Here is a 26,475-nt window from a genome sequence, read left to right as displayed (position 1 = left end):
TACAATCACATTCATCCATGTCGACCACAAAGCAAACAACAAGCTAATTGGATAGCCCAATTTCATGCAAAAAAAAAAACTTCATCTTCCGAATCAGCAAGTCGAATCACTCCGAGGCACGATTGCAACGTACGCTAAATGTATCGCACATAACATTATCAATTACAATGCTTTCGATCGGGCCGGAGCCTGGAAACCGAATTAATCATAACAGCTAAAAAAACATTGGTTCGGGATCTTTATTTCTGCAGGCGCTGGCGGGGCATCGACATCTACTGATACTGATATAAAAAGAAAGGTAAGCTAAGCCCTCCCAAAAAAAAACACTATAAGTTAAGCACATCATGTTGCTTCAGTCCCATCCTGCAAATGTAAATTTTAAATGACAGTTAGTTGAAGGAAGCTAATTTGGTTATTCACAGTGAGAAAACATGGCTCATGTGCAATTGTCAACAGCAATAAGACAATACCGTGGAAATCAATCCAATAGCTTGGGCAATATCTATCTTCTTTTCGATATACTGCTCGTAGAATTTTGCTTTGTTCATCTGAAAAAAAAAGAAGAAAATAAATTTCACTTCATTATTCTTTTTCTTTTCTAAATGTAGAGGAATTTCAATTCAGTATTCTATAAGCCAAAGCATGTACAATGAACTTCCACACAAATTTTCCTTTTTGAATGTAGAGGAATTTCAATTCAGTATGCTATAAGCCAAAGCATGTATGATGAAGTTCCGTACAATTTTTCTTTTTTGAATGCAGAGGAATTTTTCAATTCAGTATGCTATAAGCCAAAACATGTATGATGAAGTTCCATAGAAATAGGTGCCATCTAACAAAATGGAATTCCATACAAGTACAGTACCCGACTTTCAACTGCCTTTGCAATCAGCTCCAGAGCTTTATCCTCCGCAATCTAAGGCACACAGACATGATCAACATTAAGATCACATTCCACGTATTCAACTAATATTAGACAAATACAGTACTTACTTCACTGGTAACACTTGCCGTGCAAACATGAAACTGAAAAGATATGACAATAGATAATAAAATTAAAGCACAATTAAAAATTTGGAAACCACATTAAATTCTCAGATCATCCATGAAAAATAACCTACCACAGTTTCCATGTGGGAACAGTTATTCTCCAATGCATCCTTCATTTTATCTTGCCGTGAAGGGAACTTGTTGAGGTTGTAGACTTCCTCCAAAGAATCTCTGAAACTCTTCTGAACATTGTTGAGAAAAAGGCATGCATTACTAAACAAACATACACAACATAAACATAGGCAGGAACCTGGATAACAATGTTAAGTACTAACTTTTTGCATGTTGACCCGCTGCCAAATCTCAAAGTACAAGCTATCCATGTCCTTGCAATAAGCAACATAAAAGCGCATGTGCTGTAAACAATCCTGAAAGGAATGGAATTGTTACTAAATACAAACCACCTTTTTTCTATTAAAAATAATTAGTGTGTGTGAGGGATCGTACATAGTAGGCATTATAGGCCAAAGCAGCAGTGATCTTGGAAAAGCGGGTGGCAATCTTAATTGCTTGGTAGGCTCCTCTGCTGCATATTCTTCCCCACTGTACAGCAGAGTTATTATAGTACTACAACATATAACACTGCTCATTCAATCATTTTTGTATGGTGAGCTTGTTTACCTTAGAAGATGGCAGTTTATTCAGGACATAGTCTTCCATCCACTGTCTCAAGATAAAAAGCGTTTTTAATCCCAGAAGAATGCAAAGCGCTGTACAAAATGTTATTGGTTTGTTCAATTTTATGATACACACCTTAAGTTCCTTCGACAATGCCTTGCAGAAGTCGAGATATTGCAATTCAGTATGATAGCTATTAAAATAGCCGCGGTAGTCGTCCCAATAAGCGTACTCCTCACCAACCTATGTTGAAAAGGAGGGTAAGAGGAAACTCGCGATTTAGAGTTTTGAAGAAACAATTCGATGACTTCAATAACTAAGAGCTTCAAGCTAAAAAATATACAAGTAAATAAGCAGCAAAAAAGTTACTAGCTAGTATTCATACAGAAAGGGATGCAGATTTGTTCACTTTGTTCTTTTAAAGGAGAATTACAGAGTAGCACTCTTTACAGAAATGCCAGAAACTGTTCCATAAAGGGAAGAAGAAAGAAAAAAGGTACCGAGCACCTAGAGTATCAAGAAACAGAAATAACATGAATTGGGTTGGCTCTGGTTTTGAATTAGAAAAAAATGACCAGTTTCTTGTAGAGGCTGATAAAACAACAAAGCAAATGCTTGTCTTACGCAGCGATAATTCAGTAGATATAGCATGAAAGCATCCACAAAACTAATAGTAAAGCAGTATAAAAGCTGGATTATTAAACAAATAAACACATCTTTTTAACCTTTTGAATGCCATGTAGATTTTCCAACCAGACATCTTCATTTTGTATATATGATGATTTCAAATTCTAACTAAGTGGTCATCAGATTTACGATCTGTACACTTGTTATGTGTGATGGTGCAAAAACAACTGACAAAATAGAACACCAAGACACAACTGAAGAATTGAAGGACTATTCATGCATTAATATAATGTAATACGTACACAGTTTATCGGTACTAGACGTTGGTAGTCGTTCAGAGCAGCAAGCCAGCAGTAATCAGGGTAGAAATACCAATCAAATGTGCCATCTTCCTCGAAACGCATAAAAAATTCCATCTCGCGAATAAACTCATCGGAGAGTTCATCTTCCCCAACAAGTTTCATGTGGTAAGAATCCTCTACCAACTCAGTATTAGGTTGTTGTGACAAGTGCTGAAATTAGACAGACATAAACATTAAAGCAATGATTGTTGATCTAATATTCACATAGGAAACATAGTACAAAACATGCATGTGTTGGGTGATGATTAATTAGTATTTATTTAGCAGCAGTGATGGAAATTGAACCGACCTTATAGTATCTGACGCGATAGCGCGCATGCTGAAAATAGAGGGTAGTGACCTGTGCATCGTCCAGTTCAATGGAAGTATCGATTTTAGGTTGTTCATTCAGCTGGTCAATGTATGTAAGGAACTCCTCAGAGCTGATATTCTCTCCCAAGCCCAATTCATTCAGCCTTTTGATTGCCTCATCCGCTTCTTGCAAATCATTGTTCTCTGCGACAGGAACAGCATTATTCTCAGCGTTTGTAGCAGGTTCTTTACGATCCTTGGGAGGAGCAGTGTTGCCATTGGAGGAAGGGGCAGTGGTGGGCTTTTGACATGGGGTGTTTGTTGCTGATCTGAGCTTTGTAGTGGCCCTCGTCGATAATGAATTGTTACTTTTGGTGTGCTTCTGCCGGTTGGTAGTGGCCGCTTGTGCCTCTCTGTTGCTTACTCCTCCTTGGACTTGGATACATGGTGGATGGCGTCCAAGCCGAGAGGTACCCATCTGCTGCTTTGCCTGGTACTTCTGTGGCATTACTCCAATAGAGCTTGTGCCGGCCGGTGCCTGGAGCTTGTGCGGTATCCCTCGACTTGAGTCCGCCTTCTCTGCCCGGTGCTTCTGTAGCGTTACTCCAATTGAGCTCGTGCCCGCCTTCCCCTTTGCCCGGAGGAGCTTATGCGGCGGCTTCTCTCCACTTGGGCCAATCTCCTTTGGACGGTGATTCTCAGTGGCTGCCTTCTCTCGGAGCTTCTGCGTTGTCTGACCACTCGAGCCCGTTCTAAGAGCTATCTCCTCTGGCCGGTGCTTCTGCAGCTTCTCTCCACTAGAAGCCATCTCCGCCTTCTCCTCTATGCGGTGCTCGTCCTGCAGAATCTCTCCACTCGAGCCCGTTGGATCCTTTGGAGAGTGTTGGGTGGAAGATTTTTGACGGTTGCGTCGGGAATCCCTCCCCTCCCGCCACGGAAAAGCTCCAAACAAAACCTCCTCGCCGTCTTCGGCTCGGCCTTGACTCGGCGGCAGCAAGTAACTTACTCCTCGTCCTCGTCCTCCTCTTCCTCTTCCTCTTAAACGAGGAGGCCCCCCTCCCCTCCCCTTTCCGCAACCCACTCCAAGTCCATGACGAACCAAATCGAGATCGGTTTCCTTATTCCTTCATCCGCGGATCTCTTCTCTCGATTGCCTTGGATTTAAGGCCTGGACCGAGTGAAGTCGGGATCACCGCACCTCCTCTCCTCTCCGATCTCCTCTCCGATCGAGTTGGTGGATGACTAGGGTTAGGTCTTCTCACGATGGACGCGGCGGGGACGGTGAAAGAGAGCGGAAAAGGAAGGGCGAAGCGATAAGGGAGAGAGACCGCACTGCTACGTGGCGGGCAACCCTCGATTGAAAGGAGAAATCGGATCGCAAATCGGGATGGTTCGCCTCGGCGGAAAAAGGATAAAAAAAAAAGTTCAATTTGACTCCTTATATCGGATCGGATCCCATTGTAGGTCCCTCGTTTTATTAACTTTAGATGGTATGGAACCAATTTCCCCATTAAAATTATGTCCTTGAATTGTAATATCGCGTATAGCTGGTCTCTTTAACTTATAAATATGAGATACGAGTGCTAACGCTACGACGATATTTTATTCTTAGTTTCTACATATTTTTCCTTATTATATAATTAATTAACGATAGCAAAAACTGATTAAGAAGAAAATGAGACGTACATTTTTTTTCTCTACTACTTCATATTTTTCCTTTCAATTTCAGAATAAACAAGATGGTTGTTAACAACTCATCACGCTGCGATCTGAAACGCTAAAACACAATTAATACATGCACATGTATTATTGATTTCTTATACAAACAGTCAACAAATATTTCACAATATCAATTACAACATACATCACAAAAAAAAAAACACAGCAAATCCATATATAGTCGTAGTACTGCACAAATTTGCAGTTGCTCCATCTTTCTCCTGTTTTTCCTTCTCCAGTTTGATTCTTGCAAGTTACAGAAACTGATACAGTCATGTAAATGGAAGTGGCATGGACTTCAAAGTCATGTGCAGAAATAATATTTCTGCTCATACTCACCATTCGTTTTCTCTACTGGAGACTCAAGTGCAATATTAAATCCATCTCTCGATGATAATAGAACATATTACCACATCAAGTTGGTGAAATAAACGAGCAATTAGGACTACCAATAAATCCGCTAATGGAACACATAATGAACATAAATTCCATAGATCTAGGAGTAATATTAGCACTACAGTCACCATCTTCGAAACGATCGTTTCCTTTCATTTTAGAATGATGCACCACAAGCACTGTTTACAGAATTTTAGGTGTTCATAAAGAACAGATCTTCAAAGCAAAATTCATCCTCTATTTCCAATCAACAAGAGCCATATCATCTATTCACTCATGGTAGAGAAATAAGAGATGCAATAGCACCACATGGCACAAATGAACACAATTCCAATTATTATTTTGAGTCTATTTGCACAACACCGAACAATTCTTAATTATTATTTGAGAAAAATGTATGTAAATTGGCCATCCTTTTCTGTACTTACAGTAAAAATCAATAGCTCAACTAATAATTAATTGGTGGGCATGATGCATGCCATTTACCAATGGCAAAAAAAAAAAGATTGAAGTTTGAATAACCCAATTAATCAACTTTGCATCCACAATTTTGCAATTCCATCATAGCCCAAATGAGAAAGAGCTATGAAGTCTAACAAGAAAGAACATAAACCACATCGTTTCCTTTCATTTTAGAATAGCACAGATGAGAGAGAGCTATGAGGTCTAACATGAACCTTCAATTAAAGTATTCCTTGTTAGAATATGTTGGTCTGAAACTCCATGCACTACATTTAATTGTATGCTGATAGTTTACATCAATCTCACTGTGGCTCAATTAAAAGATGTTTCATCATGAATATGAAAGATGAAAGAACAATATTTGTCGGACGATAGGATAAGAACATACCTGTGAACTGATAAAGACTTGCGAATATAGATTGCAATACCTTCTCTGAAAAGGTAGCAACATAGCAGCCGTAAAAAAAACAGCAACGTCCTTTGCAGGACACAGAAAATACATGGCCACCAAATTCAATCCATATGGTGGACTTGCATCCTGAACTCCTGATCCTTGTCATACAAAACTACAAAAGGCTTCAGAGCTGTGCATGCTCACAGTCTCAACATATATAGTAATGGTGGTGCTATCAAACTGTGGTCTGTAGGAGAGAGTAGACACAAAGCTGTTCAGAACCAGAACTGCAAGCAACTTAACAGTGGTAAAGCTAAATTAATCCGCATAGCTCCATCAATTCAGAGCACCCCGTCATCACCAACAGCACCCCGCTGACAGGTCCGTCCCACCCACAGTAAAAGGAGGTTCCTTTAATGGTTAAAATTACAAAATCAAATCCACCATACAGCATGAAAGAAATCTATTACAAGTAGCGGTGCTGACAGTTGTTAGGTTTTTTTAAATCTTACCATCTGAGCTACTAAACTAAGGTATATAGAAAAAAATATATGCATTCAGATTTTACCTGACATTGGCATTTGAACACAAATACATAATTTCATATGCAGCCATATACGATCTCTAATATATTATGAACTTAACAATCTGCATCAATCTCCTTACTCAGGCAACCAGCATCAACAGGATAATTTAATACTTTAGAAATTTGGAAACTAATGTAATGCAAATATGCAATCTTCTAGGATTAAATACTCAGAAATCACTGAAGATGCACAGGATATATAAGCTTCTCGTTTCACAACAGTAATGCACTACCATATCAACCTTGAAAGACCAATACTATTCACGTAAAGCACATAAGTTGGTACCAAAAAATAGTTCCAGACAGTGCTAAATCATCAATTGTAACTGAACAACTCAACTAACTTTTTAGAATCATGCTCAAGAGAAAATTTCAACCGTAGACATCTAGCAGATAATTAGTAAATAAGGTAATGTTGTTTAGCATTATTCTCTAGCAAAAAATGACATACCTGATTAATCATGGCAAGGAGTTTGATTGCTGATTACTACCATGGCACTACAACTACAATTGATTTCGTCTAGCAGTTCAACAACCCGAATAGCAACTACCCAATTATGATGATGATTCATCTTGCAAGCACTGCAGTCACTTGTCTTGCATTTCCTTTTTATCAGTAGAATGCTCCCTGAAAAGTTAAAAAAACAGTAATCTCACATATAAACTTTCTAGCCCATGCAACAAAATCGTTCAGGGTCAACAAAATTCAAATACTCTGCTTGCCTTTTTATCCATGTGTACGATTCCATTGCGGTGTACATACTCCTGACCATGCAAAATATGTTTAGCGTATTTCCTGATGACCTGATAAACAAATACATTCAGTTAAAAAACCTCTTTAGTTGTAAACACATCAAAAGAGGACGCTCATATATAACAGTTAGCACTTACAGCCTCATGGAATGGCCCAACCCTCCCAAGGAATGATTGTATTGATCTTCCTAGCATAAACTCCACCAGAATATTTAGTGAGTTCTCCTCCCATACTGTTCCAATATATCATTGTTCAAAGCATACCAGATAAATCAAACACCATCATCGAATTGAAAAACAAACCATATGTAGTTATCTAGTATGTACTCACAGCATTTTGGAATGTGAGAGGTTCTTGAGTAGCTTCACTTCATCCTTAAGCTCCCTTATGTGTCACTAATCAAAAGTTTCCGATGAAAAACACTTAAGAGTGGGATCAAATAATTAAGAGCATTAAGATTTACAGTTGCGCAGTTGGTGAGGAAAATAAAGACAAACAAGAAACTGACCAAACGTACTCACTTGGGTCTTCTCCTCTGTGGCATTGCTGGTTCTGATCAAAGCCTGCACCAAAAGGAAAGCAGAAGACCGATCCAATCAGAATTGCCTATTGCTCGAAACTTGAAGCCCCTTGTAGGAATCGAGGTCCATGCTAGGTATACCTGCTCAGCACGCTGTTCCCGATGAGATTGCTATCTCTCCACTGGATCAGCAGGTTCTCCTCTCCTCCTGCTCCATTCCTACCGTCTGACATCCCGACTCATGAAGGCACATGCTAATCCACCCCTGAACCCCCACCGGAAGCTCTACGCTCGAAGCAGAACCTGCTCGTCGAGGAATACTGCAGTGCTGCCCCTGGGACGGGAAAAGATGGAGAGCGGCGGACTGAATCAAAGAGCTCCTAGAAACCGGCCAACACAATCGCCGCCAGCGGCGTCATCTCACACCGTGGTGGTCGTGGGAGTCCGCGCAGGTCCGATGGCAGCGGGGAGGAGCTCGCGGGCGAGTAGGCCCCGCGGGATGGTCAAGCGACATGCAGGCATGCAGCGGAGGAGGGGATCGGCGAGGCGGAGTCTGAGGAGACTTCAGCGGCGGAGGGACAGCGGAGGGAGACCGGATCGGCGATGCCGGTTGACGCGGCGGCGGTAGGCACTAGGCAGTCGTCGCCTCGTCGGAGAGGTGGCGCGGCGGAGGTCGAGCGCGAGGTGCGCGACCTGGAGGAGGGCGGGAAACCGGATCGGCGGCGGCGGGTGATGCCGGTTGAGGCGACAATCGTCGGAGATGCAGCGGCGGAGCGCGAGGCGCGATCTGAGAGAGGAGGAGCGAGCGCGATCTTTTTTTTTTTGAGTTAAACCGGCGCGCTTTATTAAATACTAGGATCAGTGATACCACGATCCACAATAGTTTGTACAATGTCAGGGACAGGTCAGCCCACACACTTGCTTGACCCAATTCCCAGCACACACCCATTTGAGCTAACTTATGCGCAGCCACATTACATGATCACGGGGCATAATTAAACACAACACTAGAAAAATTTAAATGGACGAGATCCTTGATCTCCCTTACGATAGAACTGCAAGGAGAGAGAGCGTACTCATGAGAGTGAAAGGCTCTCACTAGGATGGTGAATCAGTTTCCACCTGGACAGAGTTAATACCATGCGAAATAGCAGATTTTAGGCCTGCTAAACCAGCTTCAGCTTCAGCTGCAAAAGCATCATGTACATGTTCCAGGCAGCCGGCACCCGCAAGAACAGCACATCCACGGTGGTCACGAACCAGGAAATCATAACCACCAGACTTGTTTACAGCTCGGAAGGCTCCATCAAAGTTGAGCTTCAGATTACCATCTACAGGGGGAACCCACTTATTTCTTTGCACATTCACCTTGGGATGTTTTCCTTTGCGCAGAGAGGCATGATCACAGATCAGCTGTTTCACCTTGTGGACCACTTCTTCCACTCTGATTACGTCCTCCCCCGAGTTCACCTTGTTGCGTGCATACCACCAAACCCACAAAAGAAAGAAGACCTCCATTCTTCGATCATTCTCCAGCTTCAAAATGGTCTGAACCACATCTCTAGCAGAAACAAGCTGAGTCAAGCTTAAACGGATATCTTCAAGGCATAAAATTCTCCAGCAGAGTTTCATGGGCTTGCATTGCAGGAAGCAGTGTCCACCATTCTCATCAAACCTTTTGCAGACCGGGCATAGAGTTTCAGCGTCTGGTACTCTCCTTTTGATGTTGAGTTTCAGGGGGAGGCTGTTATGGGCAAGCCGCCAGATAAACTGTTTGACTTTAGGAATGCATTGCAAACTCCAGATTTTATCCCACTCGAAATTCCGCTGGTTCACCGCTCCAGAGGATGAACCGCCCTCTTGCTTCTTCGCCGATCTCTCCCTTTGATCTTCCAGGACATGGTACGCAGATTTGACCGAGTACATTCCTCTTGTATCAAAATGCCAGGCTACAAAATCATTTGTGTCTAATCTCACCGGGATGGCCAGAATGTTCCTGGCATCAGACTCCCAAAAAATCTCCTCCACTAGTGGTTTATCCCACCAGCCCGTAGCTGGGTCAATAAGATCAGCTACCTTGTTCAGCACAGTGCCTCTTCGAGGAGTTATCGGTCTTCGGGTGACTCCAGCAGGGATCCAAGGATCCTCCCATATATCTATACTGCTCCCATTGCCAACCCTCCAAATCCTCCCGGCCTTCAAGGCAGATAGCCCTCGGATAATGCTTCGCGCGATCTGATCGAGAGGGAGAGAGTGCGCGATCTGCGCCGCGAGTTGGATGGGGACGTGTTTTGCACGATACTGGTGGGGAGGAGGGAGGTGTGCGATTTGATATCGATCGGAGCCGTCGGATCGACCTCATTCCGTTGATTATGAATGAATCCTTAGATATGTCACATGATGAATGATTAATAAAAGCATTTGTTAAACTATATTTTGCATCATTACAGCAAGTTTAATAGTATAGCCCACTACTAGCTCCAAATCATCTATAGCCAACGTAATAGCCAATTCATACAATATTTGCTTACTATACTATTAATATCTGGTCCCATCTGTCATACTTACATTACGTCTTGGAGTCCGTGCTGCAGCTGGCTACAAATCTGTAGCCCGCTGCTCTTCTCTCTCTTCCTTTATCTCTTTAAAATATGTTTATAACTGGCTTATAGTCTGCTATTGTACCTGCTCTTAGATATGTCACATGATGAATAAGTAAAAGTATTTATTGCCAGCGTACGACGAGATCCCACAGCAGTACTATACCTGATTTTTTTTAATTAAAACGTGACACTTCAACCAATAAATAAATAAAAATTATGATAGCCCTACAGTCAGTGAACATGCATCTTTTCTTCCTAGGAGTGGATTATAATATAAACTAACATTTCATCGCTCTCAAAAAAAAAAACTAACATTTCATCGTTGTTTGCAAATTGTTATAAAAAATTGAAAAAAATAAACAAGATAAATTAATATATGACATATCACTTCACAAACATGCAAATTAAAATTCAATTTCTACAGGTTGAAAAAAAAAACAAATTAAGTCAAATTTGCTAACATTTTTTGGCATTGCCAAGTTATTGGATGGTCATATATTAGCAACTTTGTGTGTGTGTTTATACAATTGGTTTCGTTTGGGATGGATCGGTTTCTAATAATACAGAGATATTCAGATGAAATGCTAATAGTGTTGTGTAAAACCATGTGAATGAACGCATCTTAATGTCACTCTGTCGCACATTACCTTTACTCTTAACATTTTTCTGCTTAAATACAATTGCAATTGCCAATTCATTCGTTGCAACGCACGGACATTGTACTATAGATTACCAAGAAAATATTGAAAGCACCAAATATAACAGTACCAATCTTTATAAGATCTTTAGTGGTGCATCTCCCTCTTTTGCAAATACTAAATTATCAATAACTTAACTATGTTTCTCTTCGCCTCCTGCTAGCTCTATCAAAGACAAGTAGGAACCAAAAGCCACTGTTTCCCATTGTTCCAGACTTCATGCCTACCTCTCGCACAGCTCCCAGGGTTATATCTGTGTTGAAGAGATATGTTACTAAAATAAAATAATGTGCATGCCCATAACCTCAGGACACTCGAGCCATTGAGAATAAGACAAACAAGACGTTTCTTCAACAACAGACGTTATTTTACACAACAAATATCAAGCAAACAACAAAGCTGCAAATGATCCCATCATATTTATCTTTTGAAAGAAACAAAGTATAGGTGAAACAAAGTTCCCATGCCCGCTAAACAAACTAATCGAGCAATGCTCTGATAATGAATTTTTTAAGAACATCTACCACTACAGTTTTACAAGTTTGGGAAAGAAACCTGAAAACATTACCTTCAGTGTGGATTATCATGTCTGCTGAAGTCCTCCCAGTCATGTTAACATATATTATAGTCGACAGCAAAGGCCGGGGTTTCTCTCCATGATGACTCTATCGACCTGAATGTTGGTCTATAATTTACAACAGTAAGTTCATTTTATTTACTGCAAGCATGTAACCAGAAGGTAATTAAAGTAAGTTAATTTATTTGCTTAAAACATGTAATACCTTCAGCTCCTTTTCATGAGCATACATTCCACTTACACACAGCACATAGTCAACTCTGCTGTTAATATCAAACTTTTTAATCATATGATCTGCCCTGTACTTCATCATCAAATTAATTAATCCATCATAGTCCTCTTTGTCCCAAGGAAGAGCAATCAAATCTTCATTGCCCTCAATCTTTTGTCGAAATGCGCGTTTGTTCATGGCCAAAGGAATCGAGCAAGTCAAAAGGAACTTCCTATCATCAAAAACCCAAAAGAAAGGATGGCCTCCAATCTTCTTCTCAATATTGCATAAATCCCCGCTATAAAATAAACAATATATCATTAGTCTAGCACCACCATTCATGAATATAGCTTTTTAGATAGTCATTAAACTCTTAATTGCTAGAGAGTGCTCTCATTACGAATGCACGCATAAAAAAATATATTGTTAAGCTATTTATGTCATCAGTGTTTCACTTCAACTATCAAGTATTTCGCTTTCACCTAGAGGCTATTGGTTTTAGAATACCAATTGTTTTGTCACAATCAAACTCACAATATACTTGGAAACAAACTTGAAGCGTATGAAAGCTACACTGAAGAGCTGCAAGTTCCTTCTCATGGCCCATATTAATTCAAGCCAGGGCCATTCCAACACATTGGCATCACTTAATTCAAGCACAGATTTCTTACAATTCAATCATGAAATCTAGGTCTCTATCCTATACTTAAGCTATCAGCAATATTTACAGCAGGTAAACAACCACTGCAGAAAACATTGTTAAGTCACTAAAGTCGGTAAGATAAGCCTTCTTGATCCATGAGCGGTATTGAAGGAAATAAACAAAAACCATTGACATTGAAACATTCCACGCTCTAAACTAGATTGACCAACCTCCTTTAAAATAAACGACTAAAATCTACTATTCACAAACTTAGGAATTAAGTTCGGAGATATCCTTGTGAGGAACCTGCTTTCCTTGGCATGCAGTTAGCTACCTAAAGTACGAAACAATGATCATTTACATTGTTCTTGGTTTTACAGCAAGATGCTATTGCTGAATATGAACTGCTTAGCCAAAATTAGGAACACTCAAGACCATCCAAATTACACAATCATCAATTGATTCCTCAGATAAAAGAGCATTGACTAACCAAAAGCAGCCATGATTCAAATCAAAGCAAAAGTTTAGTAGATAAACTATAGACAGGTACTCAAGCATCAGTTCACAATAGGCATAGCTAACTTTGAAATTTAAAGATTTGCGATTATAGAACAAGTTAACCACACATCAGAACATATACTTACAAGGAACATATACTGATATTAACTCTCTAGAAAATCACGGTATACTTACAAGGAAAACTCCCTAAGTTCTTCAGCAAGGCTATCAATTTGACTGCAATCAAAATCAAGATCTTTTCGATCTTTAGCCATCTTTGAGATCTTTCTGAGTGCATCACCAACAGCCTGGCAGTCCTTAGCTTGCAATACTGGAGTAGACTTCACCTGATCTGAAATTGAAACATTAATTATATTGAAAACGTCATCTAAATAATGTGCTTACATATCTCTACTTGTTTCTACCCTAAATGGTGATCTTGTATCTCAACGGTCGATAGGTTGCATTACCTTTAACTTCAAAATTAGCAAGTTTCACAATGATTTCATTTCCATTCTTCTTGTAATAGTATGTCTTCTCAAGTGTAAAGTTTCCATGGTATTTCCCACAGAGCCTCAGCATCTTCAATCCATCAAAAACTTGACTAAAACAACAATACTATTACATGACTTTATATATCTTAATGCATTACGTAAAGCTGGCAACAAAGACACACCTTATAAGATTCTGTAGCACAGGTGTTGGGAGCACAACCTTTTCCCCAACCATATGTTTGGCCCCTAACAAAGTAGATTCCAAATATGCAAGAAGATTGCCTGTGTAAGGCTCATGCCATACAGAAATGCAGTCAACATCCTCCTTCTTCTGAACAATTGGAGCATGCAATATGTTCTTATGCAGGCAGTTTGTCATAATCTCCAAGCAGTGAAGCCCATTTGAATTATCCATCAAATCAAAAATTAACACAGAATCAAGGTTCTGTATAGGATCATACTGCCGCGGTATATTTGAAGGAATTTTTGCCCTGCAACTTCCTTGTTGTATTTTGAAGTCCCATGCTTGATGCGCCAGTTCATAACCAATGTTAATCTGCAAATTCATACTTTCTTGCTAGATAAAAATATTCAGTGAAAGTTTTATATGAAAAAAGAGGTAGAATTAGACTTGTACCGTTTTTTTCTGCCCCTTGCTCTCCGGCTGACCTAAAGTAAATTTTAAAAGAACTTCAGTTTCAATGACAACCAAGTCATTATAATTTTCTATACGAGCTAATTCTCTAAAACAAGAAATTTTCACTAATGGAAGCTTAAATTATCACCATTTGTGCTGCACAAAAATGCAAAGGTACATACTAATACTAAGACATTAAAAAATATGCAGTATATTTAAGAGGTGGGCATACTACCTGATGTGCCTGGGGCCATTCTGGTTTGTGACAACAAATTGTTAAGCACCTTTCTTTGGTAGGAAACTGCAGAAAAGAAAATGGCCTATCATTTCTATTTTCAGAACAACACTAATAAAGGGATTCATTTAGATTATCTCCAATTAACTTTTGCAACTCCCAGTAATGGAAGGTTCTAAAACATCCAGTGTATTAGAAATTCTTAAACTAATTATGAAAGGCACTGAACAAGGTACAGACCGATAACCAGGAGTTCATGCTTTGTTATCAAGAGAAAACAATTATTGTTGTTTGCATGAAAGGACTCAGAAGGTTGAAAAAAAAATACCCAGTTCATTATTTTTATACAAAATCTTATTCATTTTCCGCATACATTCACAAAACACAACAGGCTAAGCTCCTAGTTAATTCAGCAAACATCATTATGGGAAAAAAAGATGACCAGTACACTTGCATGAAGGAACAACACAGTAGCAGAATGTAACCAAGAAAGAGGAAACCACTCAAGATGACCAATCGAAGAAAGTGAATAATATGAAGCGAAATTACTACCGCAACTGTTGATATCTGCCATGTTTTTTTTAAAAAAGAAAAAGAATCTACTAACAAGTTAACATGATAAAAGCATACGGCAGACAAGGTTTTATACTTGTTTCCACATTACTGGAGCATATAACCCAGGAAGTCGTTGCGAGCACCAACAAAATAGCCATTCATGGGTAAATGTCTGCCATATTAGACATGGAATGATCGTCATTCAATTGATTTACAATGCGATATTCACACCATGAACAGGCCAGAACAGCAAAAGTAATTGAATACATGTTTGAAACTTCATTTTCATCGCAAACCAAGAGAAGTCTTGATTTTAGTGAAAGACTCCATGGTAGTTGATTCATCTTAACTACGCTGTTACAGCAAAAGAAACACGCATCATGTGAGGCCTGAAGAAGAATCAGACTTGGAAGTTCAGAGTTAAGGGGGATAGCTGTAGTAGAATCGACGGCTGAGATTGTGAGATACCGATTCATTGGAAGGGTTATGAAGATCGGGTGGCCCTGATTCGCCGCGATGTGCTACAGAGGGGAAGAATTGCCGTACTGTGGACGTCATCGTCGTTGTCGTCTAGCAGAGGGCGTACTCAATATAAGCCCCGTGTTTTGGCTGTAACTCTTTATCGAATCTGAACCCTAATATAATTTCCCCTCTTGTTCTTGCGGCGCACACATATATTTCCTTCCATTCTAGTTAATTTCAGCATTACAATTTTAATTATTTGCTGTGTTAGGATTCCTACTAGTTAGCTAATTGCCATATTTGAATCTCTTTCGAATTTGTCTGAACCAAAATCATTTGGTTCCTGACACATCAACGGTATTCTATGGTGCAAAAAAACAATGTGAAATATAGCACATACTGACTCAACAATGAAATTTTAGCCCTGAAATTGACAAGTAGGGTCGATTCTGCAGACTACAATCTGCGCCAAAAACTAAAGGTATACACACGAAACAAACAAATACCTGCAGGGTACGCACGGTGAACAGTTGAGACAGTCAGGCAGCAACTGGCGGGCGGCGGGCGGATGGCAGGCTAGGACTTGGGGCGGGGCTTGGTGTCCGGCAGATGGCGGGGACAGGCGAAGCTGCAGCCTGAGCACCCTGTGCCCTGCAGCGCTCGTCGCCGGCAACGGGGCGGGAGGGCGCGAGACAAGAGGCGATTTGGGGAATGGAGCTGCTCGGATTCGGAAGCCTGAAACCCTAGCGGGCCTGACGAGTGTGGGATTTTGGACTACTCCATTTGCCAATTGCCATCTTCCCAAAGTCAGGACTTGGATGATTTGCCATTCGGGTTCACTGATTTATTTTTATTTTGCCACTTTTCACTACCAGCTCAAAAAATCTCTACGTATATGGATTACTCCTTCCATCCCATAATATCCCATAATATAAGGGATTTTAAGTTTTTATTTGCAACGTTTAACCACTCGTCTTATTCAAATTTTTTTAAAATTAGTATTTATTTTATTTGTGACTTACTTTATTATTTATAGTACTTTAAGCACAACTTTTCGTTTTTTATAGGGTGAATAGCTAATTTAGTCCCTCAAGTTTCAGTGAAGGCTCAATTTGGTCCTTCACGTTTCATTTTGTCCACATAGGTCCTTCAAATATTTGTTTTGGCTTGAAATCATCCTTGGGTCCACTTAATATGTCATATGGCTTTTTCTAGTCAATATTTCTATTAGAAAATGTCCTTTTTGCCCTTAATTTGTATACATCTATATACTAGAAAAGAGAAAGCAAACATAAATAAACAACATTACAGATGTACTTCCCATTATTTCAACATGTGCACATAAAACTTAAGCAATTGCTATCGTATATACTTGTTAGTACATAATTTTTTTTCGTTTTACATAATATACTGTGTATTATCTATAAAAAAATTAAGCATGCAATTTTTCTCTTATATATGTGAATGATGAGGGGTATAAGTGTCATTTATAAAGAGAGTTGTTGGTTCAAAGATAAGTTTGAATTAAAATGAAAACTTGAAGGACTAATATGGATAGATTGGAATATTAAGGACTAAACTGAGCCTCAGATAAAACTTGGTGGACCATTTTAGCTATTCACCCTTTTTTATATTTGTAAAAAAAAATTGAATAAGACGAGTGATCAAACGTTGCAATCAAAAACTCAAAATCCCTTGTATTGTGGTACGAAGGGATTACTAATTTATTTTTATTTTTTTATCACAAAATCCCTGTGGGACGAAGAGAGTACTGATTTATTTTTATTTTACCAACGGACGACATTGCTCTGACTGTCTCCTCCGCGTCCGCGTAAGTAAAAAAAATGCAACTACCTTCTCCTTCCTCGCCCCGCCGCCGTCCTCGCCTTCCCATCCGCCGCGTCGCCCCGCTGCAGGCCGCCCCTCCCGGTCCACATCGCGCCGCCCCGCCGCCGTCCTCGCCTTCCCCATCCGCACGCCGCCACTCCGCCGTCCTCGCCGGCCGCATCCTGTCGCCACTCCGGTCCTCCTCCGTCAGCCGCTTCTCCGGCACCCTCCGCGACGGGGCCCGCAAGTCCGGCGAGCGCACGAGGGACCGGACAAGGACCGCGCTGGCGACAGCGGCATCTCCCGCCGCTGCCAGATCCTCCTCGGATTCCTCTGCTTCAGTGCTTCGTCCTCCTGTTCACCATCTTCTGCCTCATCATCTGGGGCGTCAAGGTAGCATACCGTTTACTGCAAATTGAACAACATATGCTTATGCTGTCTCTTGATTAGAGGTAATTGTTCTTAGAACGTTACATATATGAAGAACAAATCTTCAGAATGTTACATATATGAAGACTTCCCATCAGTGGAATAAAAGATAAATCTAATAGGGAGGAGAAGGAATTTATCAAACTCAGGCGACATACATAATTGTTTACATATATATTCTCTTATGATATGCTTCTGATAATTAGTTTCATGCAACAATAACTCATGCTTTTTTAGAAAATGGGATTAACCTGGCCTCTACATCCGATTGGATGTACACAGCCAACAATAACTCATGCTGATTGAAATAATTACCTTTTGTAATTATGGTTAATAACAGGGAGTCTCTTGTTGCTCGCTGACGGCTCGTGATCAGCCTTCATCTGAGACAGTCTCCTCCAAAAGTTGACCTTGAAGGTACGCATACTATTCCTAACAACATAACAAGGACATGCTGATGATCATATAAAGATAATACCCCCCCCCCCCCCAATCATCTATATCACTGATAATCACAAATACCGCCAAAACAAACAAGGACAAGGATCATAGAAAAAACTTATCATCACAACCTGCAGCTGCTTGGTTTACACAAATGTATCTTGATTATTCGTGAGAGGCTATGGAAGATTTAGGTGGAAATATAGATCTCGCCGATTTGTTGGAGATGCAGTTAGGTCGTTTTCGTTTTGGTTAGTATCGGTGATCGGGATGTTGGTTCAGATCGTGAAGCGCTGTGGAGTTCGTGCGAAAAATTTGGTCATCGCACTTGTTGGTTACATGCAGGTGTTGGTTGGGATTAGGGCCTTTTTATAGTTCCGCCGTATTGAAGCTCCTCCCTCCCCGTCACGCCCCCACTCGCCGGCCTCCGCTGCGCCTCCGCTCTCACCAATGCCACGCATCTGGGGAAGAAGGGGAGGAGATAGAGAAGAGAAAGGGAGATGATGAAGTGGAGGAAGTGGGGTCCATTATTTTTAATCTTATAATTTGACTGACATGTGGGTCTAAATATTTTGTTTTTATTTTTAAATTGTTAATTTTGCTTCATATGCCACATACCTGTTATATCTGATTTTCAGTTTGAAGGATGAAATCGGATTCGTTGACAAATTAAGGGACTTAACTTATAGTTGAAGCAGTAAACCAGATAAACTGACTAGAGTATATTTTTGCAAGCTACTTAAGAAGGAAAATGTGGAAATATATTTTTTGTTGCAAGCCATTTTACTTGTGTTTTGTCAGTGACACTGGCTGGCCCAGCATGCACCCCCCCCCCCACACCCAACCCCACCCAAAAGGATATCACTACAAATTGGTTGAAAATGGAGGGTTCAAGCCAATGCATCTGCTTACATGGTTTAACGTCAGGCTGGACTCGTGAATTTTGTTTTGTATCTATATGTTTTTTCTTCAATAAGTTCAGCACAAAATTGTGAGTGTTCCTTTCTTCGTCTCTCGCCTTGTACATTTCTAATTGTTATATGTTATTTAACTGTATAAACAATTAATAACAAGAATTGTGTATAGGTGGCGCGTCCCAGTATCTAGTATATTTGAATGTTGGTCTAGGTACCAGAATTTATCCATTTATCTAAGCATATGCTGCTGTTATTGTACCCTTCCTGACTCCAATATGATGAAAATGTAGATCTTTCTACATAGAATTGAAATCTCACTACAGTAAACATCATGCTGTGATTAATTGTTATGCATATGTCAGTGTATGTTCACCTACACACATGTCTCAAGGACAACATAGATAGAAAAATTGATCTGCTAATGATTAATTGTTATGCATATGTCAGTGTATGTTCATGGGAATAAAATGTCTGCCTATTCTTATTTTTCTGCAGAGAAATAATTGTACTATGTGCTTGTGCACTGATAATATGAGTGTGCTTGAAATCTGTTGTTAATTCATGGGCTTGAACTTCTAAACAGAATTATCCACACCACAGACACATGGTTATTTTACTATGGCAGTAATTACACCTAGGAACTATGCATGTTAATTTGATGAGTCGCTCTTCTTCATTGTAGGGTGAATTGGTCACAGTGTATGCTAACAATTGGAGCAAGATAACTTGCGGTGAGTTTAATACTTTTGAAAGTTGTTTTATTTGCTCGCAGTTTCCGTTTGATACCCGATAAAGCAAATCTTGGTTTTCGCTTCCCTTGCGATTGGCTTGGGCGAGGGGGAACATATCAAGTATCCGCCTGGGATCATGTTTTCTTATGTCTATTCTGGATGTACAATTCCATTTCGGTAGTCATTTTCCATTTCAGTTGGAAAATGCAATCGGATGTTTGGGGTACTATAAGTGATCAAGGGGTGGTAACTCATATCACAGGGGGAAACTTTGCACAGAGTTCCACTACGATTAATGGGTGGCTCCGAGATTTCTTGTGGGCACAAGCATCCCAAGTAATTCAGTCTTATGGTTCTTCATTATCCGCATATGGTCTTTTTTTCTTAGGTGCTCATTTTGTCTGGGCCTTCAGTTTAATGTTTTTATTCAGCGGCATGCGTTGCTGGCTTGCTGCCATTTTTGGACCATTAATTGAATGGATTATTATATTGGCAGTCCCTGCTTCAATTTTGTTTATCAACATATGGGAATTGTTATACTTTCAGTAGCACATTTTTTAAAATTTTATTAAACAATGGTTGTATTTTAATACAAAGTAGACAAAGGCATCCTGTTGGTAAAAGGGCAAGTTCACCTTCACAGGTTGAATCTTTATGATTTTGTATGTTTCACTGATTAACCTTTGACATTATTTAATTGAAATTTTACCATAGTGGAAATATAATTTTTTGGGGCATATTTACCTTCTTTGTGTTAACTTTCTTGATGTAAGGCCTGTCATGTTGTAGCAAAAAGAACATTTCAATATAGAAAACATCTGGATTTCTTTTTGCATTGCTCATTTTACTTTCAGGACTTTATTTGAAAAAACATAAATGCTTGTATTATTGTTTCAACCACAGTGTGTGGAAAAATACATGTTTGCTTACAGCAGTAACCTTATTGACACTGAATTGGAGATGTTACATGTTAACCTTTGAAATCTGAACCTGGGATGTGTGTGTGTGGTGGTGGTGGTCAGGCCAAGAAGAAGATGGCGAGGCTGATACAAAGGATCATCCAGGACAAGAGGGCAAGGAGGGCCGCCGCGGGACGCCATCGATGTCCTCATCGGAGACGGCAGCAATGAGCTCACCGACAAACTCATCTCTGACACCATGATCGACCTCATGATACCCGCAAGGACTCCGTCCCGGTTCTCATCATGCTCACCATCAAGTTCCTCAGCGAGTGCCCTCTCGCCCTTCACCAACTGGAAGTAAGCCTGTATACCTGAAACCTCTTACATAAATTTTTTTCAGCTTGATGACAACGCAATAAGCAAACTAATTGGATCAATAGCTGCATAACTAGATGAATCCTGAACAGAAAAAAAAAACAAACCCTAGGAAGCAATTAAGGATCCTCTGTTGTTGGGCATGGGTAGGCAGCAAAAAGGGTCCAGAACCGAAAAGAGTTGGATTTTCTTTCTTTTTTGTCTGAGAGGAACATGACCAACTATTCATTTTGTCAGAGCCATGTGTTGTGCATGATAATACTACTACCACTGTCTACTACACACAATGGCAGAGGATCTGTGTCCCCAAACAAAAACTAGATCATAAAAAGCATACGAATAAGGGAGAGATACGTAGGTGGGCAGAAGGGATCAGCAGCACATAAAGGGTTGTGCCAACCTTGGTCCATCCCTTTCTTGTTGGCATCTTAGAGCTATCATTATTGTTTGTTATCTATGTACCATCTAAAAAAAAGAACTGCTACTTGTGTTTGAACCAATCTTTGCAAGATGATATGCGTTGCATCATTGTCAATGTCAGGTCCATACATATCATTGGAACAGAGGCGCCTTCTCACAAGAGAAAAGGGTTACTATCATGATGTATCATCTACTTAGTTTTTTTTCTACACATCTGCAGGGAATAGTTTTTTTGGTTGAAGTATAGAGGGTTTTTTATCAGCTGGGGAAAAAACAAGGTTACATAATTTGTCTATTTATTCGGTGATGATTAGAAGGCAGCAGTAATATTTCCTAGCTAGGATGTCCTATTACACCAGTAGCATTGTGTCATATACTAGATTCCATTTACATCACTACAGTGCTAAGAAATTATTCATGTGTCGACCTTGTTTCTGTTTTGATGCAATATATTCTTAGATGGAAATAGTCTAGAATAATGCTCTGTTATATTAGTAACCCATTTAGTGTTTTTCCTTGCATTTGAGACTGAACATCAGTCTAATTCTTGGATGCTAAACAGTTGTTGCTTTCTTTTTCAGATCAAGCAGGATGACTAATGTTGTTGACGTGATGACTGCTATCTGGACTTGCTTATGATATTGTTTTCTGCCTTTCCATTCTATGTAGGTGAGCTTAGCTATTATATGTAGATATATTGTTTATACTTTGCATCCCTGTCTCATCTGAAGTATCGTGATGGGTATTATACCAATAACTGTCAAAGAGTCATTTTTCTAGGAGGCATGGTTTGGTGCGGCTAATTTTAAGTTTCTACATGTTGCATTTACGATAGAATGCTAATTTTCCTTTTCAGGACAAGGATAATTTTACATTGTTTATTTTATGCCTTATATTTACTTAATTAAGATAACTTCCTTTTACCCTCCCTAATTTTGTGTAAAACTGTCATTGTGTGTTCCTTAAATTTTTTTGTGTTTCTTTTTTTTCTCTTGCTGAATTCCTGTAAGAAAGAGCTGGCCAGTTCAATGTTTGCTTGATTCCGGCAGTGGTTTGCTTGATTGTTAGCTGACGGGGAATTCTCGTGGTCCAATTTATGGACTTTTTTTTTTTGGTTTCAGTTGCTGCATGTGTCTGCATTTGCATATGTTTCCATCTTCTTTTCGCTTCCTTTGTTTGCTTTGAGTGAATTGGGTCATGCGCTATGAATGTGTTGGCTGTATTGCAATTCTTTTTATACACAGTTTACATCTTTACTTCTTTTTAATGATAGAATCCATGCTTCGTAGAGTTCATTAAATGGCTAGAACATTTTAGTTTTGTTGCGAAGAACTTTTCCATAACTTGATTCAGTGAGCTGCAGAGGCAAGCAATTGCAGATATTAAAGATTAAAGTGGCATTACAACTGACTTTCATATTAATAAATGCAGGGTCATTCATTGATGCATTTTCCTAGCCTGTTAACTGCATCACAACACCGAGCCCAAATTGGAAAGAGATCATGGCCATCCTATCAAGAAGTTCTTGCAGGACCTTGGCCAGGTCCCCAAAGTACCTATTTTTACCACCTTGCAATGCAAATTTTCTCCAAATGGTCAGTTTTTTCTATGCAAACTGTGCAAATTTGTGGTGTTCTCTATTTTGTCACAGCCTGACAGCAAGCTGGTGAGTTTGCCGGACGACCGGGCAGACATGGAAATCAGCTTCAAGCCACTCCAAGTCAAGCTTGTCAGAGTTCAGTGCTATTTTCTCAACTAGATTACTGCTTTCATTAATATTTTAAGCACGTTTGCATTCCTATATGCATGGTTGGAAAAGTAATGTTGTAATTTGACATTTGAACTTTACTGGTATGGTCAACAGAATCCTGGTAAATCTTCAGTGTTGGATAGTGTGGTGGGGATGGATTTCTTACTAAGTGATTCAGGTATGTTTCAGGAAGTAGTTACTGTTGAGTTTTGTGATACCTTCCAGTTTTATGTATTTTTAAAAGCTATGTTTGGATTGGAGGATGCTACCTACAGGCATCTATTATCTTAAAAAAAAATTATAGGTATCCTCAGCCATTCATCATAGGTGGTGCAACCTGCAGCAAGAGATTTATAGATTTTTTGTAAGTTATCTGCTCTTTTGTCTTTTTCTATCTACGTGCTTTTGTATGCTAGCTGATAAGATATAATTATATTGAACTAGATTATCAATCCAGTAGCTGATTCCTATGTTGGTCAACCGATGAATTTGAGGCTTGCGTGCTAGTGGCAGAGTAGGTTCTTGTCACTGTCAAGATGACAGGCAATGCGAGGAAGGCCTGATGAGAAGAGGAGCATGCAAGCTACAATTGCTTTGTTACATGTATGAATTGGAAGCTGCGGAGAGGGTTGTGCACTGGTAATGTTGTTCTTCCACCATATTACTACCTATTACTATTTTGAATATAGGCATTTGCTACGTCAATTTTTTTTATTCAAACTGATGTCATGAAACCCACCTATGTTGATGTTGAATTGCTGTACATTTCTGTAGCTTTTACTAATAACTAAGTATGCGTAAATATAATTTGTTCCAAGCAATTCTATAGTATCATTTAGGTAGAGTTCATGTCTTTGTGTCTAAGATTTTAATTCATAAAAAAAATGATCTTTAGTCAAATCATGAATTCAATGACATGTGTGATTGGTTATCTTGAATGTAGTTGTGCTTTCTTGCAGTCAGGACTAGGTAAGCAGTAGAAGTAGTGAAGCGGCTAGGGTGAAAATAGTATGGAAATTTTCCGACCACATCGATACCGTTTCCGCAAAACTAATATGATAATAATAATTTTACTGACTGTTGCTGTCTAAAATTTAGCTTTTCCAATTTTTGTCAGAGTGGCATTGAAGTTGACACTAAATAGTTGAATTCAAGAAAATGGAAATTTCCCGACCGTTTCCGTCAAAAACAATAAAGTAATGATATTGTTTTCGGCCATTTTCATCCCTAGAAGCAACGGTGCCTCACATAAAGTTATGGGTGATGGTGGCAGCGTAGTACACTGTACGCAACAAAAGGATCTTTCTCTGTGTCTAAAATTTGATTGTCATCTATATTCTAGGCTTGATTTCCTTCGGTTCTTAAGATAGATTAAAGAGTGGTGCTATCATATTCATAAGCTAGGTGGATTCTAATTTGGTCTATTTGTTTTCTAATAGATTATGTTGATCAGTCTGCTTTCTTGCTTAGATACACAAGATGGCAATTCATATTAATAGGTTTTTTTATTATATATTGGACACAGGTTGAATAAATCTGTTGTACATTTTGTGGAGAGCATCAAAGAAATTATCGATGAGAAGTTTGGCAATGAAATGTAAGATTTCTGCCTATTGCATTCTATTTTCTATTTGTCCATGTAATACAGAGTCACGCGATACGGTTAATGAACTGATAAGCTTAGGTTTGTATATAGTGAGAACTGATGTAAAGTAAGCACCTTTCACTCAAAAAATTATATAAAGCCACCCACCCCTGGGGTTTCAGTATTTCGTTGTCTAGATCAATCACTATATTCTTTCAATAGTGGTAATTGGTAACAGGTGGAAATGTGAGTATTAGGATGCGGACTAATAGTATGTATTTAAAGGCTACTGACTGTGTAATTTTGGTCGACATGCTTATATCCTTTGCAAAAAAAATAATGCATTAGGGTAATTGCTTCCTACTGCAGCATGTCAGCTATCGACTTCTACTGTTCGGTTGACTAGGTAGGTGCTGATGGAAAAACAAGGTACATGGTGCTGATGGAAAAGATCGTGTGGTCACATTTGATGGGAAATATCTTCCATGTACTATGCAGGTTAGTGTTTCCTTTCATTGCTTACTTGCCTCCCTATTGTTGTTAAGCTCATCATTTATGTTGAATTATTTGCCCTCTATATGGACGATTTTGGAATTGAAATATGCTAACATATCCTATGCCCTGATCCTATCAAATCTGGCACCTATTTGATCCAATTATGTGTGATTTGTTGTTAGTTTGATTGAATCTTGGCTCATGTCAATTGTTCGATGGCTAAAAGAAGAAAAAAAATGCAGGTCCATGTTGTTGGAGAAGAGCCAGTTGATATCCGTGCGACTATTCCCAGAGCCCGGCTGGCTGGACAAGGAGCTCCCACTGCTCGCCAGCTTGGTTCTGCGCATCTCCTAGGTCTGCCCTCCTAGGTCTACCCGCCGCACCGGTCTTATATCTCCTCTGGTACGTCCTGGTTGATATAGATCTTCGTTGTAGCATTTGCACAATCACTAGGTTGTGTATGTTATTGTGGAAGAAACATGGATCGTCTATAATAGCACTCACATCGATTGACTTGGAAACAAGGTTCTTTCGTGCATGGTTTCATTTTTGTGCTAACTTGGCCAAAGTGTTACTAAGGTGATTGCATGTGATGCTCATGAAACTAATGTCTCATTTCATCTTTTACTGAAGAGATTTCAAGAGATGAAGTGACGCTGAGTGTATCCACACGAATCTGACCGCATGGGTCTGGCTTTCTAAGAATCGACCAATTCACTAATTCAATATGACTTTTTATTATGACATCGCTCTTCATGGTGTAACCAATGCTCATACTATACAGACATTAAAGCAATCTGTAAGATTAATATTTTTTCTATTATTTCTACCTTGTTGTATACATGAAATGATTTGTACGAGTAAGTTATGCATGAAAATATCACGTTCATACTCACTGTAAGAAACTGGATGATCAACAGGTTTATTCCATGTTTGTAACCAGATACTCATTGTCAGCTGGTATGTTTAGTTACCTAAGTACCTTAATAATTTTCAGCTGTTCCTCCAAATTTACAGGCGGCGCGCCCCATCCTCTAGTATACCCGCTCGATAAGCCCAAATCGCCTAGCCCATTTACTGTTCCCCGCGGATACTTCCTAGCCGTATTTTGTTTCCGGTTAATTTGCATGTGTCATGGCCAACAGGGAGCAATGTCGCCAGAAGAAGCACGCCACAAAATAACATCGTGGAAATGCTGGAGCACAGCAATA

At 39.6% G+C, this 26,475-nt stretch overlaps 3 protein-coding genes and 2 long non-coding RNA genes across 31 annotated transcripts; 1 reads left to right on the top strand and 4 right to left on the bottom strand.

The window, feature by feature from the left end:
• Positions 1 to 60: 60 nt before the first annotated feature.
• LOC4324010 (uncharacterized) lies at positions 61 to 4,231 on the bottom strand. 6 transcript variants are annotated; one of them, XM_015765809.3, is made up of 11 exons: positions 2,947 to 4,231; positions 2,598 to 2,807; positions 1,804 to 1,911; positions 1,672 to 1,713; positions 1,498 to 1,593; positions 1,326 to 1,418; positions 1,122 to 1,232; positions 994 to 1,026; positions 866 to 916; positions 471 to 548; positions 61 to 363 (listed from the first exon to the last, which is right to left on the bottom strand). In XM_015765809.3, exons 1-11 carry the CDS (start codon positions 3,754 to 3,756, stop codon positions 343 to 345), a joined length of 1,653 nt encoding a protein of 550 aa, XP_015621295.1. In that variant the 5' UTR covers positions 3,757 to 4,231; the 3' UTR covers positions 61 to 342. The 6 variants fall into 6 exon arrangements, with proteins under 6 accessions (XP_015621295.1, XP_015621296.1, XP_066162936.1 ...); XM_015765810.3 differs by having other exon boundaries at positions 1,122 to 1,229; XM_066306839.1 differs by having other exon boundaries at positions 1,326 to 1,406.
• Positions 4,232 to 5,926: 1,695 nt separating this feature from the next.
• On the bottom strand, positions 5,927 to 8,586 carry LOC107280163 (uncharacterized). Of its 3 annotated transcripts, none has more exons than XR_003240308.2 (7): positions 7,921 to 8,586; positions 7,768 to 7,822; positions 7,590 to 7,654; positions 7,397 to 7,491; positions 7,229 to 7,309; positions 6,957 to 7,133; positions 5,927 to 6,330 (listed from the first exon to the last, which is right to left on the bottom strand). It is a non-coding gene; the product is annotated as an uncharacterized lncRNA (long non-coding RNA). The 3 variants fall into 3 exon arrangements; XR_001543705.3 differs by having other exon boundaries at positions 7,781 to 7,822; positions 7,921 to 8,238; XR_003240309.2 differs by having other exon boundaries at positions 7,777 to 7,822; positions 7,921 to 8,061.
• An 18-nt stretch (positions 8,587 to 8,604) lies between these two features.
• Positions 8,605 to 9,903, bottom strand: LOC136354940 (uncharacterized). Its single transcript, XM_066306846.1, has one exon. The coding sequence runs from the start codon at positions 9,703 to 9,705 to the stop codon at positions 8,878 to 8,880; it is 828 nt and encodes a 275-aa protein (XP_066162943.1). The 5' UTR covers positions 9,706 to 9,903; the 3' UTR covers positions 8,605 to 8,877.
• Positions 9,904 to 10,994: 1,091 nt separating this feature from the next.
• LOC4324008 (uncharacterized) lies at positions 10,995 to 16,129 on the bottom strand. Its single transcript, XM_015764653.3, has 9 exons — positions 15,899 to 16,129; positions 14,376 to 14,441; positions 14,141 to 14,172; positions 13,686 to 14,059; positions 13,480 to 13,613; positions 13,205 to 13,361; positions 11,863 to 12,166; positions 11,649 to 11,765; positions 10,995 to 11,333 (listed from the first exon to the last, which is right to left on the bottom strand). The coding sequence occupies exons 2-8, from the start codon at positions 14,392 to 14,394 to the stop codon at positions 11,703 to 11,705; spliced, it is 1,083 nt and encodes a 360-aa protein (XP_015620139.1). The 5' UTR covers positions 14,395 to 14,441; positions 15,899 to 16,129; the 3' UTR covers positions 10,995 to 11,333; positions 11,649 to 11,702.
• A 1,077-nt stretch (positions 16,130 to 17,206) lies between these two features.
• Positions 17,207 to 26,206, top strand: LOC9266912 (uncharacterized). 20 transcript variants are annotated; one of them, XR_010738845.1, is made up of 14 exons: positions 17,207 to 17,612; positions 17,989 to 18,065; positions 19,689 to 19,737; positions 20,760 to 20,996; positions 22,016 to 22,103; positions 22,866 to 22,977; positions 23,086 to 23,169; positions 23,299 to 23,362; positions 23,460 to 23,548; positions 23,629 to 23,823; positions 24,710 to 24,781; positions 25,139 to 25,267; positions 25,507 to 25,666; positions 25,898 to 26,206. It is a non-coding gene; the product is annotated as an uncharacterized lncRNA (long non-coding RNA). The 20 variants fall into 20 exon arrangements; XR_010738837.1 differs by having other exon boundaries at positions 23,446 to 23,548; positions 23,692 to 23,823; XR_010738852.1 differs by having other exon boundaries at positions 22,866 to 22,986; positions 23,489 to 23,548; positions 23,692 to 23,823.
• Positions 26,207 to 26,475: the final 269 nt, after the last annotated feature.

Source organism: Oryza sativa, chromosome 1 (assembly GCF_034140825.1).
Source record: "Oryza sativa Japonica Group chromosome 1, ASM3414082v1".
Classification (NCBI taxonomy): domain Eukaryota; kingdom Viridiplantae; phylum Streptophyta; class Magnoliopsida; order Poales; family Poaceae; genus Oryza; species Oryza sativa.
This window is presented reverse-complemented; position numbering and strand designations above follow the sequence as displayed.

Bases quoted from the DNA above. Each gene is read 5' to 3' on its own strand.
- LOC4324010 (XM_015765809.3), bottom strand. From the start codon at position 3,756: ATGGCTTCTAGTGGAGAGAAGCTGCAGAAGCACCGGCCAGAGGAGATA. The intron at 1,233-1,325 runs GTTAGTACTTAA...AACAATGTTCAG, and splicing joins AGCGGGTCAACATGCAAAAA to AAGAGTTTCAGAGATTCTTT. The intron at 917-993 runs GTAAGTACTGTA...TGTGTGCCTTAG, and splicing joins CGGCAAGTGTTACCAGTGAA to ATTGCGGAGGATAAAGCTCT.
- LOC136354940 (XM_066306846.1), bottom strand. From the start codon at position 9,705: ATGTACTCGGTCAAATCTGCGTACCATGTCCTGGAAGATCAAAGGGAG.
- LOC4324008 (XM_015764653.3), bottom strand. The intron at 13,614-13,685 runs GTGTGTCTTTGT...TTGTTGTTTTAG, and splicing joins GTGCTACAGAATCTTATAAG to TCAAGTTTTTGATGGATTGA. The intron at 13,362-13,479 runs GTAATGCAACCT...TTTCAATTTCAG, and splicing joins TGCTAATTTTGAAGTTAAAG to ATCAGGTGAAGTCTACTCCA.